General features: G+C 35.5%; 1 protein-coding gene across 2 annotated transcripts in view; it reads right to left on the bottom strand.

Moving 5' to 3' along the window:
• Positions 1-1,340: 1,340 nt before the first annotated feature.
• The window catches only part of GLIPR1L2 (GLIPR1 like 2), a 37,138-nt gene continuing 22,674 nt past the window's right edge, over positions 1,341-15,804 (bottom strand). Inside the window, exons 5-6 of one of the 2 annotated variants that reach the window (XM_010988210.3) lie at positions 5,644-5,670; positions 1,341-5,561 (exon numbers count right to left, since the gene is read on the bottom strand). In XM_010988210.3, coding sequence (XP_010986512.3) covers positions 5,227-5,561; positions 5,644-5,670 — 362 coding nt within the window. In that variant the 3' untranslated portion in view covers positions 1,341-5,226. The remainder of the gene's footprint in view (positions 5,562-5,643; positions 5,671-15,804) is intronic. The other variant, XR_010383123.1, reaches the window with a different exon arrangement.

Genomic DNA, 15,804 nt, shown 5'->3' with positions numbered 1-15,804 from the left:
CCAAGTTTGTGGTACTTTTTAAAAAATTATTTATTATTGTATTATTTATTTTACTTTGGTGGGGGGCGTTAATTAGGTTTATTTATTTTTAGAGGAGGTACTGGGGATTGAATCCAGGACCTCATGCACACGAAGTATGTACTCTTCCACTGAGCTATACTCCCACCCCTGTGGTACTTTGTTAAAGTAGCCCTAATCCAGCATCTGTCTCAGATTTGGAGGATCTTAATTCCTGAGTGTCAGAGCTCGAGAGGGCAACGATAAAATAGAACCTACTGAGAGGAAGGTTTCCTTGGGTGTCATCCTGGGAGGGTAGCAACATAAGTGTTATTAAATCTCTATAAACAAATCAAAAGTAGAAATAGTAAAGAAGGAATTAAACCCAATGTACTAAGATTTTAGAATAGGACAAAGTTTTAAAATTATTATATTTACAAAAATACTATTTTTTCTTGCTTTTAAATTACATAAATAGTTCAACAGAATACCTTATACTAAAGCTGCAATTATAATCTATTTTTTAAGGAGAGGCAATTGTTTACTACATGTTTAATAAAATTCATGTTCATAATTTTGTTTATTTGAATATAAATAATAAATTTAGCATTACAATAGGTAAATAGTAACTTTTATGCAAAAGTCCTTTGATAGTAAATAACCTCTTAATTGAGATCATTAATTTTATTTAAGTCTTAATAATTATCCTAATGATTATGTGTAAATGACAAAACTGTTAAGCTGGAGTCAAATACATACATATGCTTATGTTACTGTTGTAATATAAGAATGTATTATGACGGCAGGAGGAGAGGAAAAAGCAAGGAATATGAGGGAGAAGCTCTCAAGGAAGAAATAGAAAAAATCGTGGAAGAAAAAGCTAAGAGGCAGAGCAAAAACTAGTGTCCTACAGAGGAAAGCAAGTAAGAAATGAGTGACAGTACATAAATAAGTAGAATAAATATGGAGCTAATATCCTGAATTGGAAAACCACAATAAGAAGTGTCCATTTTCACTTATTTAAAATATAAATCTCATACAATCACAATGATTAAAAATCCCAATTAAAGATACTAATGGGATTTGTCTGTAACGTGAAAAAATAATCCCAGTAAGAATAGAAAAAAAAAAATTGAAGAAAGAAAAATAAGGAGAGATTTCTTTAAGAGAGATGAGAAAATGTACTAGATTACTATAACAATAATAATAAGAATCTTACCGGTGTAAAAATGATGAAACTGGCCTCGGGCTCTTCTTATGCATTCTAGTCCTCTTACTCCACTCTAGCAGGAATATTAAATTTGATTAATCATAGTCCATTGCACTGGCTTGGCCATGTTATTTGGAATGGAGCAGTCAAAGGAAAAAAAAAGTCCCAATAAACATGGGTGTGATTTCGTCTCTATTTTTGCGCCATACTTAGGGACATCTCCTTCTGGAGTTGTAACATTTCTATCTTTACTCATACAAGATAGACCTGGGATAGACATCTGCTAAATTCTTTGGCTTCTGTTTCCTCTGGTAATTGGCAGGTAGGTATGGCTTTCAGTTCTATTCAATGGTGAATCCTGAGATCCAGGGATAGGTATTGGGGTGGGAGAGTGCACAGGTCATAGTTGGACAGAGCTTAATCAAGCTCCCTATGGTTCTTTAGTGGGGACAAAGTCCTTGCTAACAGTAAAGTGTTACTTTGCCTTCCTTAAGTCTCATGTAGTGAGGGAGTATGTGTCTGGGAGAGGGAGAGGAGCGAGGCGGATGTGATATTCCTAGTTCAAGAGACCTAGGTTAACAGCATCTCAGCTGTATTAGGGTTCTCCAGAGAAACAGAACCAATAGGAGATATAGAGGTACACAGAAAGGAGTCTATTATGAGGGAGAGGCTGACACGATTACAGAGGTTGAGGAGTCTTATGATTTGCCATCTGCAAGCTGCAGGCCCAGGACAGCTGGTGCTGCAGTCTTAGTTCAAGCCCGAAGGCCTGAGAACCAGGGTAGCCAATGGTGTAAGTCCCCATCTGAGTCTGAAGGCCTGAGAACCAGGAGTGCTGATGTCTGAGGGCGGAGGAAGATGGATGCCCCAGCTTAAGCAGAAAGAGTGAATTTGCCCTTCGTCCACCTTTTCGTTCTATTAGCGCCCTCAGCAAATTGGATAATGCTCACCCACATTGGGGAGGGGGTCTTCTATACTGGCTCTGCTGATTCAAATGCTGATATCTTCTGGATGTACCCTCACGGACACACCCAGAAAGAATGTTTTACCTGCTCTCTGGGCATCTCCTAGCCCAGTCAGGTTGACACATAAAATTAACCATCACCTCGGCATAATCCATTTCTTACCACTAACCTAACTAGACAGATCAATGGAATAAAATTAAAAATTTTAAACTAAATGCAAATGTTTATAAGATTTAATATATGGCAGCATTTACCAAACTATACTCTCTTGAAAACAGACCAGATATGTGAGAAAGCGCTAGATGGTAAGAAGGGTGGAAAACTACTCTTCATATTTTCCACGTGCCCTAGAGATCCCGCATTCAAATACAGCCTATCAAAGGCTCTGAGAATTCTTGTAGTATATAGGAAAGAGATCGATTTAACTTTAATTCAACATTTTCAAGTGCAAATCAAAATTGTATTTGGCCAAAATTGCAATGGGATTTTTTTTGTCCTAGTATATGCCCAAACATACCTGGGGATTAACTAATGATTCAAAAAGTGATTTCAAGACAACTGGCTATCAGTTTGGGAAAAACTGTAGGGGCACGTTGCTGCAATTAACTGTGGGGACTCTGGTGTTTCTGGTTTCTGCGTACAGAACATTTCCCCATCCACTAGCTCTTTATAGCCATGGTTGGCTGTCCGTGTTGGTGACATGCTCTTCCACGTATTGGAATGGGCACAGATCCTAGATTGAGCCAGAGTCTTGCCTGGTCTTTGTCTGCATTCTCTGGGTATGGCCATTTGCTCAGGAATGAGATCATGATCCAGGCTAAGCCCATCAGAGTACTTCCTGAGTTTTGGGATGGAGCTGGTAAGGCAAATTTTTTTCCCCTTCTTTGTAAGATATAAGAACACAGGCCTAGGGTTACTGACTGCCATCTTTCCTGCTACACAGAAAAATTTTAAACAGCACCCTAGACAAGTACAAAGGCAAGTGACAAACTGGGGACAGATACTGCAACCCATATGATATAGCATGGTGTACTGATTCTTTCACACTCTCTCAAGCCCTTAGCTGAGTCCAGGGTAAACAGAAAACCAAAAGGGTGTCACAGTATCATCTCTGTCCCCTTCATGATCCCCAAGTTTTCCCTGCAGAGATTTACCCATATTGAATAGGGAGTCTTTATGTGTCATTTCCATTGGCTGCCACTCTGCACAACTGCTATAGTAACCATATAAATGGACTGACAGATAAACAAGGCCCAAACCCTTGGGAACATCAGACAGTTTTCACTCATGTAAAAGACACAAAAGAATGTCAGGACATACGGCAGAGGGCAGCAATATTCTCCAGGACCAAGAGGGCGCAGACTTCCTAGTACTAAACCTCACTAGCAGAGGTATGGTGGCAGAGATTAAAGTATAAATGAATGAAGGATTGGAGGCATATGCTGGGATATTCCTGCACATAATGCGGTACAAACACGTGCTGGAGACTGCCTTACCAGGGCCAGGAGCATCTCAACAGTTTCAGTTTTACAATGCAGAATAGAATACGCGTACTTTAAGAAATTAATCAAATGCTTCTCCATCACACCCAGACCGTCTGTGCTAAAATATCCTGGCGAAAGTACCTTCCTGAACTCAGTGCCATGGAAACAGAACAAGGGTAGTTTTCCCAGACATCTCTGGGATTCACACTAAAATCCCTTGAGCGCTATAGCTGAAGGAGACAACCTGTAACTTGTGTAATAAAAATAAGTATTCTAAGCTATGAAGTGGTACACAAATGCAAGATAATAATAATAATAAATAAAATCACTGAAGAGAATCAGCCCTTTTCTGTACCTAAGGCTTTATTTCAGGAGGCTGGGTTACTTCAAGAGGCTGACTTTACGGAAATTTTATGTGTGTACACACACACACACACACACACACACACACAGCAGAGCTCTTGAGAAAAACAAAATAAAGCAGGTGAAAACAAACAAACAAGCAGAAACTACCAAATACAAGAGAACAGTTCATGGCTTTTTTGTATAATTCTCATCTTGTCCCATTTAAGAACAGGCTTTCAGTATGACATACTTAATAAACATAGAGTTAGTTCCATCTGAGGTATTTTGCTTATGTTAGGTACTTTTATTCAGTTCACTTATTAGTACTACAAGCAGTAAGTTAATTTATATTATTAGCTTATGAACTTTTACTATACATATTGAATAACTGCAAGTAAATAACTATTTTATTTTATTTTATCAAATAAATTTGGAAGCAGCCAGACTGCTCAATCACAACTAATTAAACTTTTGACATTTATTAGCCCTTGGTGGTAACAAATTATATGGCCCAGTAAAGAATTACAGCGAGACTTTAATTAAATATTGAACATGAAGTAGAAATAATAAATTTGTCTCCTAGCAGCATGTACAAATACCTCTTAAACCATTCCAGACATATACTACAGAGACAGAGAATGGTATTAGATGCCTTGATAGCACGTGGAGAAAACCACCACCACCAACACCACTACCAATAACAGTTATGATAGGAATGATGAGAACAAGACCAAAAGTTATCAAATGCTTGTCCTGAACTTGGAACGGTCCTGAGCACCTTACATGTATAATCTTATTTAATACTCGAGAGACTTTTTAACCCACTTAAGAAAATTTTAAAGCACGTAGACAGAAACATAGTTAGAACATGGAAATTTCCTCCTTTATCAGGATAGCATTGTGCGATCTTAAGATTAATTAGACTGGCCAAATCTTTTTTTCAGTATTTCTTTCATCGTATCTTTATTTGTTCTTAGTGTCTAAGAACTTGCCTTACAGTACTTATTATAAATATATGGTTTTTGTTTGTTTCTTTATTTTTTTAATTTAAATTCATTGAATAAATATGGGAAAAAGAAAGGAATAAAAGTTTTTGCAATAGTGGTTTGTGTGTATTCTTTCTCGTTAAAACTCCATGTTGGTTTTTTTTTTCCCATTTGTTTTTTGGGGGATATTTTTTGCCTTTTTTTTGTATTACATTTTTGTCTTGTGCTAGTGGTAAATCTTACCCCTCCTCATTCTCTTCCTCCCCTACTTTCCCTTCCTCCTCTTCCCTGTCCCCTTCTCCCTCCTCCCCCTCCACTCCTTCTTCCTCCTCCTCTCCCTCCTCCTCCTCGTCCTCCTCCTCTATCGTTTCCTGCCCCTTTGCTGGCCCAGTTACCTCAGGGGCAGACACCATCTCTTCTTCCAATAATATATTTGGAAAATGAGACTGTATTATCAAAACAATTGTGGCACATAGTGAAAAGCACAGAATTCTCAGTAGGAAAACAAATATGCACAGTGGATCACATATAGTTGGCCGGGGCACTTCCCATCTTGGATACCAAAATCGGTAATCTGTAAATAAACAAGCAATTGGAAGCTGCATTTCACAAAAAGTAGCTAAATTGTTCAAGAAATAAAGGACAACAATACATACATATGGCTTGGTCACGATCTGCATTACCTAGAAAGAAAAAAAAAGTTCATAAAGAATTATATAAAATTTCTTCTTTCTCTAGAATAAAAGATACTTTTCCCCAACAATAATAACATCATACTCCTAGTGCTTGGGCACCATGCCCTCATCTTTGATGTGCCCCCTCCAACCAGTAGCCAGTTGTAAAGCACAATATATTTTATTTTAGTAAAAGTCAGCCTGGTCCGCTGGAAAGAGCATAGAAGTGTGGGGGTGAAGAGACGAGGATTCTAGTACTGATTCTGTCTCTAAACCGTCCTGTCAATTAAAATAAGCCACTTCACTTGTGCCATCTAAAGATTGTTCCAGCTTCAACATTCGAGGATCCTATAACATCTTATTTTTTAATTTCTCTTTTCCTCCTTCCCCAAGATCACTCCAAATTAATCTTCTGAATCTACTCGCTTTTCTCATTCAATTATTATCTTCAGAAGCTTTTAGTTGGTCTTCATTTCCTGGATAGCAAGGTTAACCGCAGAGCCTGGTATTTATTGTTTTTTGCTATCTAGCCCAATGCTATCATAATGCTTTTCAGGAAACAGATTTCCTTTCCTCTGCTCACCGGGGCATAGAAGGTCAAACAATCATTCCCAGATTCCACTAGGAAGGCGAGTGGGAGGATAAATGAGGTCTCACATGTGGAGAGCCCAAAGTCCACCAGGGCCTTGTCTTGCAATGATACTACCCTTAGAGGAAAACCTAGAAATCATTCTTCAGGCACCTTGGAGATGAACTGACCTTCTGTTGAGTCTTTCAGGTTATTTTAATCCTCTTGTGCTTGGTATTATTTATTACTTCATATTTTATGAAATTATTTCTATTTTCAAGCTCCTTAGAAAAAATCTTTTACCACGTAGTCTGTATTTTCTCTAATTCATTCTGTGTATTGATTGCTTAGTAAGAGTAATGATGTAATTAGTATGTTTGTTCTTTGACTTTTCAGTTCGCATCACTAATTTTCATTGACTACGTTCTTCCTTTACTTTTGCGCTTGATTAAATATTTAAATACATCCAAATTTACTTACATCTCTATTGTTTGATTTATCTGCCTTAAATAATATCTTTTGCCCCTGGCTATAAAAGTTGAAGAAATTAAGCACATTTTTCTACCTCTGTCTTCTCCTCCCAAGTTTCATTAATTACACCATTTGTATATGCCAGAATTTATTACATGTACATTTAGTTTTGTAATTACAACCTTCAGGTTTGCTTTAGTCTTTATCTATCAGTTAAAATTCAATGCTTAGGGGTAGTTCTTTCAGTGCAGCTTTTTGCTTTTCCATTCATCATTTTGGTGAAAGTCATTCAGTCTTGAGGAAGTGCTCAAGACTACCATATACCACAAGTTACTGCATGTTCCCACAATGTTTGTTGGTTTGCTTATATGTGAAGAATAAATTTGGCTGCATATAAATCCTTGGTTGTCATTTCTTGCATTAAGGACAACATAGGCATCACTCCACCATCTCTTAGCATTGACTGTTATTGTAGAGAAGCTTGAGTCCAGCCTGAACTTTTCCCCTCTGTGCAGACTGTCAAATGCCAACGTGGCATTATGACCACATCCGTGTAATGTCCATTTTGTATTGGAGAGACCATTATTCTTCAGAGGTAGTTGTTAGCCAGAGACCTCAATGGATGTGAGATTCACAGTGGTTTCTTGGTAGAATGGGAAACTGTCCGCTTTGCTGCTGAACAATGAGAGAGTTGGCAGAAGACTTCTCAAAGACTCTTGAGAATAGCAGCAATTTCCTGGAAAATTTTTGAGACCCACCTATTCCTGTCTAAGAGGTCTTCAGTGTCTGCTTCCCTGAACTTTTGACTATGCCTTCTCTGCTCTTTCGTGGCAACTTCTCTGATCTTTGCTACCACAGAGTTTACAACCTTCATGTAAGCTATATTTCCTACTCTAAACATTGTATTCTCAGAATATTTAGAGTGGCTGTTTTTCTGACTCAACTCAGACTGTTGAACTCTCTAATAAATGATTTTACATTTTTGCTTGGATGCTTAAAGGATTCTTTCTTTTCTTCTAACTTATAAGCAATGTCTAAATGGTGACTATTTTGTGTCACTTCTCCCTGGCACACTGTATACACTTCTTTTTTCTTTTTAAGGTTGTTTTTATTTTATTTTATTTTATTTTACTTTAATTGAAGTATAATTGGCATAAAACCTATTGGTTTCAGTTGTACAACATAATGATTCAATATTTGTATGCTTTGTGACATGATCACCACAGTAAGTCTAATTTACATCTGTCACCATACATAGTTACAATTTTTTTTCTTGTGATGAGAACTTTCAGGATTTACCCTCCTAGCAACTTTCAAATATGCAACACAGTAGTATTAATTATAGTCACCATGCTGTACATTACATCCCATGACTTATTTTATAACTGGAAGTGGAAGTTTTGACTTCTTCACCCATTTCACCCACCCTCCAACCCTCACCTCTAGCAACCACCAATCTGTTTTCTGGATCTGGAGCTTGGTTCTTTTGTTTGTTTTTTATTCTACATACAGATGAGATCATACAGTACTTGTCTTTCTCTGTCTGACTTATTTCATTTAACATAATGCCCTTAAGGTCCATCCATGTTGTCATAAATGGCAAGATTTCCTTCTTTTTCATGGTTCAATAAGATTGTACTGTGTATATATATATATATATATATATATATATATATATATATATATACCACACTTTCTTTATCCATTCATCCATCAGTGGACACTTACGTTGTTTCCATATCTTAGAAATTGTAAATAATGCTGCAATAAACATGGGGGTGCATACATCTTTTCAAGTTAGTGTTTTCATCTTCTTTGGATAAATACCAGGAAGTGGAATTGCTGGATCATATGGTAGTTGTATTTTTAAATATTTGAGGAACTTCCAGACTAATTTCTGTAGTGGCTGTATCAATTTACATTCCAGTGTGTGCACATTCTAGAATTTCTATTCCTGAAGTTCTAATTATTTTTTTAAGTGTCTATCTATCTATAGCTTTATTTTCTGTTCTATTATTTTGGTTCTGTTTTTCAGGGCCTCTAATTATTCACATATTGAATTTATCAGTGCATGTTTATAATTTTCTCTTTAATCTTTTAAATTCCTTGCTTGCAGTTCTCAGTCATGACCTCCATATCCCTTACTGTATTTTCCAGCATTCTTGGTTCCTTGTCTGTTTTCAGTGTGATATTCACTTATGTAATTGTTTTGCCTTTTTTTCCCCACGTTTTTTGTATGCCCTACCAGTGTTTTTATCTTCTGTTATTTTGCCATGCCTTCCTTGACCTTTGTGTCTTTGCTTTGTTCTCTTGTTTTAAGTTGCTTTATGGTATATCTGTTCTCATTTTCTATCTATTCCATGGCACTATATTCTGGTGATTGATGGCAGTATTATTTTGCCATTTTTGGTTTGTTTTTTCTCTTTTTCTTGGGTCTTTTTTGTATAGATGATATACCAGTCTTTTTTCGGTATCATCTGCTTTCTATACTGTGTAACAAATTACCACAAAGTTATGACAACACACATTTATTATCTCACAGTTTCTGTGGTCAGGAGTCCAGGCATGGCTTGGCTTGGTTTTCTGCTTCCAGGTCTCACTAAAAAAACCAAAACCCAAGACAACTCACTGGAAGGACTCATTACCAAAGTAGAGATGACAAGGGACAGAGTTTGTGAACTCAAAGATAAGAGGTCAACAAAAATGATACGATCTGAGTGACTGAAGATTAAAAAAAAATGAAGAGAGTCTCAGGGAAACTGTGGGACAACAAAAAGTCTAACACTCACGTCATCAGAGTCCCATTCAGAGAAGAGAAAGAGTGTGTTGCTGGAAAAAAATAAATAGGAAGATAATGGCTGAAAACTTCTCAAGTTTGGAAAAAGATACAGACCTATGGATTCAAGAAGCTAAATATACTTCAAGCAGAACAAACCCAGTGAAATTCATGCTCAGACACATTATAGTCAAACTGCTGAGAATTAAATACAAAAAAATACAATAAAATTTTGAAAGAGGTCAGAAGAGAATAACAAGAAAGAGTTAAATGACTGTGGGTTTCTCATCAGAAACTATAGATGCCAGAAGAGGCTGCTACAATATTTTCAAAGTGCTAAAAGGAAAGGACTGTCAAGAAAATAATTCTATATCCAGAAAAAATAACCTTCAGAAATGAAAAGGAAATAAAAACATTTTTGAATGAAGATTTGTAGCCAACAAACCTGCTCTAAAAGAATTGCTAAAATAAATTCTTCACATACAGCGTAAATGATACCAGAAGAAAACTTGAACTATCAGGAATGAAGGGAGAGCCACAAATGGTTAAAAAAAAAAAAAAAATAGACTATCTGGATAAATATAATAGACTACTCTTCTCCTCTTGAGTTATTTAAAATATATTTGAGAGTTGAAAACAAAAAGTATAACACTGATGGCATTTTTTCAGTGTATGTAGATTTAATATGTAAAATAACTATGGGGGAAGATAAAGAGATCTGTACCATGGTAAAGTTTCCAAATTCCAACTGAAGTGGTAAAATATTGATTCTAAATAGACTGTGAAAAGTACATATGTTGTTATCCCTAGGACAACAAGTGAAAAAATTTTTATAAAGAGATACAAAGAAACCATAATAGACAAATTAAATGAAACAATGAAAAGGGTTTAATGTAAAAGAAGGCATAAAAAGGGAAACAGCAATTAAAAAAAAAAAAAAGGAAAAAAAAAACCCCAGAAAACAAATCAAATGGTAGACCTTATTTCAAACACATTTAATAATTAATAATTTTACTAAATGTAAGTGGTCTAAATATATCAATTAAAACAGAGATTGTCAGAATAGATTTAAAAAACATGATCCAACCACATGCTGTCTATAAAAAAAATGGGTTGTTCAAACATAAATTAACAGAAAGCTGAAGTGCCTATATTTATATAGACAAAATAGACTTCAGTGTAAAAAAAATTGCCAGGGATAAAGAGGGACATTACTTGTTTTTTTCCTTCCAGTTTTATTGAGATATAATTGGTATTGCAATGCAATATAAGTTTAAAGTGTACAGCATAATGATTTGACTTATACACATCATGAAATCACCACAAGAAGTTTAGTGAATATCCATCACCTCATATAGACACAAAATAAAAGAAAAAGAAAAAAATATTTTTTTCTTGTGATGAGAACTCTTAGGATTTAGTCTCTTAATAACTTTCAGATATAACTTACAGCAGTGTTAATTATATTTACCATGTTGTACATTACATCCCTAGTACTTATTTATCTTACAACCACAAGTTAGTTCCTTTTGACTACCTTCATCCAATGCCCAAGAGAAACACTACGTATAGATAAAATGGTCAAGTCGCCAAGAGCAAGTATAAAATTCTAATTGTATATGCACCGAATAACAGAGTTCCAACACACATGAAAAAACCTGACAGAACTAAAAGGGAAAAATAGTGAAATCTACAATTATAGCCATAAACTTCAACATCCTTCTCTCAAAAATTGATAGAATATCTAGACAGAAAATCATTAGGGATGTAGAAGGACAACCCCATCAACCAACAGAATCGAATTGACATGTATGGAACACTATACCCCAAAATAGCAGAATCACATTCTTTTTAAAGCACCCATAGAATATATACCAAAGTAGAATATATCTTAGGCCAAAAACAAACCTAAAAAACTTAAAAGAACTGAAATCCATATGCAGTATGTTCTCTGACTAAAATGGGATCAAACTAGAAATCAGAAACAGAAAAGATAACCAAAAAGTTTTAAACCACTTACAATAGTTCCAAAAAAAAAAAAACTTAAGAGATAACTCTAACAAAACATATACCGAATATATAGTCTGAAAACCACAAAACATTGGTAAAAGAACTCAAAATGTGCCTCCCCAAAATGGAAAAACAAACTCTGTTTATGGATTGGCAGACTCGGTATAGTCAATATCCATTCAGATTTATCTATAGCTTTAATGCAATTTTTATCAAAATCCCAGAAAGGCTTTTTATAGACATAGACAAGCTTATTTTAAAACTTACATGGAAAGGCTAGGCACTAGCATAGCTACAACTATATTTTAAAAGTAAAGTAGGAGAATCACTCTACCTGATATTAAGGGTCTTTTATATAGCCACAGTAACCAAAACAGTGTGGACTGGTGAAGGGACAGACACATAAATCAATGGAACAGAATAGAGAACCCAGAATAGACCCACACAAATACGCTCAACTGACTTTTGACAAAAGTGCAAAAGCAATTCAGTGGTGAAAAGATAGTCTTTTCTACAAGTGGTGGTAGAATAGTTGGTCTTCTACATGTAGTCAATCAATCAATCAATCAAATAACTTCAACATAAATCTCACATCTTATTCAAAAGTTAACTTAAAATAGATCATAGATCTAAGTGTAAAACTATAAAACATTTAGAAGAAAATCTAGGAGAAAATCTTCAAACTCTGAGGTTAGGTGAAGAGTTCTTAGGCACAAAAACAAAAGAACAATCCATAAAAGAAAAAAAAATTGATAAGTTGGATTTGATTGTAATTTAAAACTTTGCTTCATGAAAGTCACTGTTAAGAGAATGAAAAGACAAGCTACAGGCTGGGAGAAAATATTTTCAAATCACTTATCAATCAAAGAATGTACACCTATGATGTATAAAAAACTCTCAAAACTCAAAATAAAGAGTTCAACTCAAAAATGGGCAAAGGATTTGAACAGACACTTCACCAAAGAGGACATAATGAGAGAAAATAGCATGAGAAAAGATGTTCCACATCAGTAGCCATTAGGAGAATGCAAATTAAGAGCAAGATGAGATACCACCATACATCAATCAGAAAGACTAAAATAAAAATGGCAACAATACCAAGTGCTCATGAGAAAACAAAGCAAACGCATTGCTGGTGGGAATGAGAAATGGTACAACCATTGTAGAAACAAATTTGGCATTTATGTACAATGTTCAACACATGTTTGCCATAAGATCCAGCAGTCTCATTTCTGAGTATTTACCCTAGAGAAGGAAAAACATCCACACAAATGTTTATAGGATCTCTGTTCACAATTGCCCAAAACTGGAAAGAGCTCAGATGTCTTTCAATGAGTGAATGGATCAACAGACTGTGGTACATCTTTGTAATGGAATACTACTCAGCAAGGAAAGAATGAACTATCAATATATACAATAACTTGGATGAATCGCAAAGGATCATGTGAACAAAAGAAGCCAGTCTTCAAAGGTTACAAACTACATGATTCCATTCAAATGACTTTCTCAGAAAGACAAAACAAAAATGGTGAAAACAGCTTGGAGCTTGCCAGAATTAGCAGTGGAAGGAAAGTGTGGCTATAAAGGGATAACACAAGGGAGTGTTTTTCTGGTGTGATCGAACTGTTTTGTATCTGGAGTGGTGAGATAACTTGAATCTATATATATATATTAAAACTCATAGAACTTTAAATAAAAACACTTTAAAATAATAGTTTTTTACTTTATAATATCATTTCTTATTTTAATTGCCTATCTTCTTAGACTGTAAGTTCAAAGAGGAAATAATGCTCTCTCCTTTTCATTTTATCCCCCTGTGGGGTGCAATATCTGCACACATTTACTACTAAATAAATATTTGTTGATTAGTGAAATGAAAGAGTTTTTATTGGCATTTTAATGGAGAACCAGGAGAAGATTTGTTGGAACCTACTGGTTAGATGCTATTTTAAACTGGAGGTTCCTCAACCATATCTTTTGACAGGGTGATATTGCCCTAGGTTTTTCTATTTCTTCATTTTATATTCACTTTCAACCCCTAGAAATCTGGTTGCTACCCTAACTATTCCTCTGAAACCTCTTTCAGTTCCCTAGTGATCTTCATATTGTCAATTCAGTCAGCATATTTTAACGAAACGGTACCATAAGGTACCCTCTTCTTGTTCCTTTCCTGCTGTTTCCTCCATTCTCTTTCAGTATTTCTCACTGGGTTTTTTTTCCCATCTTAGGATTCTATTCTTGGTGTACTACTCTTCTCTCCTTGTACTTGAGCGTGTTTTAACTGAGCGAGTTCTTTCTTTTTCCACATTTTTAGTCTTATCTATATGTTAATGATTCTGAGATACAGCCCTGATCGGTAGCTTAAATTTACTAGTTTTATCTCTCAGATGGTAAACAGGGATTTAAAGCTAATAATGATCAAAGCTGAACCCACTGTTTTCCATAGCTTCCTTTCTTCACATAATTCATATCTCAATAACTTGCTCCATTAGCCACCCAAACCACAAACCTGATATTTATATTAGATTCTTCTTTTTTCTAATTACCATATCAAGTTAGTCTCCAAGACTTGCTAATTTTACTCCATAAACACTAATCAAATTTGTCTCTTTATTTATCTTACAAATATCCCAAAATGAGCCTAATCTCTCCTCTGAACTGTAACAGAAAACTTCAAACTGATTTGCTTTCCTTAGATTTTGTACTTTTTTTTTGAAACTTTAAAAAAATGTAAAAAAAATTTTAACTTACAAAAAAGTTGCAATACAGTACAAATAACTTTTATTTTGAACTGTTTTAATGCAAGTTGCCAATATGACACCTCATTATCCCAGGGTACTTAATATTTCTTACAAACAAGGACGTTCTTCTGTGTAACCATAATCCAACCATCAAAAGCATGACATTAACATTGCTTCTACCATCTAGTCTGTAGAACTCAGTCTTTGCCACTTGTGCCAACAGTGTCCTTTACAGCAGAAAACTCATGTTCAGAATCACGTATTACATTAGGTTTTCATGTATTTTCATTGGTCTGGGACAGTTCTTCATTCTCAATTTGACATTCAGGATCCTGACATTTGTGAAGGTAATAAGCCCATTATTTTGTGGAGAAATCCTCAGTTTTTTAAACAAATCTGCAGTTTCGGCTTGTTGATGCTTCTCTGAGGTTGGATTAGGTTGTGCATCTTTGGTGGGAACACCACAGAAGTGATGCTGTGCTCTTCTTGTTGTAGCCTCTCAGGTGGTGCAGGGTTTCAGATCTGGTATTTCCTGTTACTGGTGATGACCAGTTTGATCATTTTATCAGGTTGTGTCCGCCAGGCTAATCCATTGGTAAGTTACTCTTTCCCCTTAGTAATTAAGTATTTCTGTGGGGAGTTACTTCAGAACTATGTGAATACACTGTTCTTCATCAAACATTTAATTTATTCATTTATTAATTTATATCAGTATGAGTCATAGTTTCCAGTTTTATCCAATGAGTTGTAATTGACTGCTAGTATCATTATTTTGGTGGTCAAACTGTCCCAGATTGGACCAGTAAGAGCCCTTTAAGATGGCTTCTATGTCCTTGTCTGTCCTTTTTGTCACATGTCCGCATTACTCTTTGAGCACTTCTTTGCTTTCAAGGACAAAAAGACGTTCTGGGTTTATCTTATATTTCCCCTGCCCCAGCCCTGGAATCTGACCTTTTTCCAATGAGCTGGTTCCCTTTAGTGCAGACTAGAATTTAGGAACCAACATCTTCTGGGTGCTAGTTGTGCTCATTGCTTGCAGGGAGGCACTGTTCCAAGGTCATCTCAGAGCTAGGGAATATATGTATGTAGATACATACATATACAAATATTCACATCTATGTTTATATTTATTGAAACCTTTAAGTTTCAGTACCTCTAATTCCAAATAATCACAAGATTCATGCTTGTTTTCTTCCTTTGCATATTTGTACTCCATTCTCTGACAGTGAGAAAAACCAGCTCCATTGTCCTTAATCTATTTACATATTTGATCAAACTTCCAGTATGGTTCCAATCACCCATCACAGCTTCTGCTCCCTCCCCTACATGGGTGCCCTCTTTGTCCTGCTTGGGCTCTGACACTCCACATCAGGGTGGTAGAGTTGCCAGGTTTAGCAAATAAAAATATAGGATGCTTTGTTATATTCAAGTTTCAGAAAACAACAAATCCTTTTTGGTATAAATACATCCCATGCAATATTTTATACTAAAAATATGTGTTATCTAAAATTCAAATTTAACTGGGTGCCCTATATTTAATCTGTCAACCTTCAGTCTGATCCTCCACTTGGACACCC

This window comes from Camelus dromedarius, chromosome 11, assembly GCF_036321535.1.
Source record: "Camelus dromedarius isolate mCamDro1 chromosome 11, mCamDro1.pat, whole genome shotgun sequence".
Taxonomy (NCBI): domain Eukaryota; kingdom Metazoa; phylum Chordata; class Mammalia; order Artiodactyla; family Camelidae; genus Camelus; species Camelus dromedarius.
Note: the sequence above shows the minus strand (reverse complement) of the source record. Positions and strands in the feature narration are given on the sequence as shown.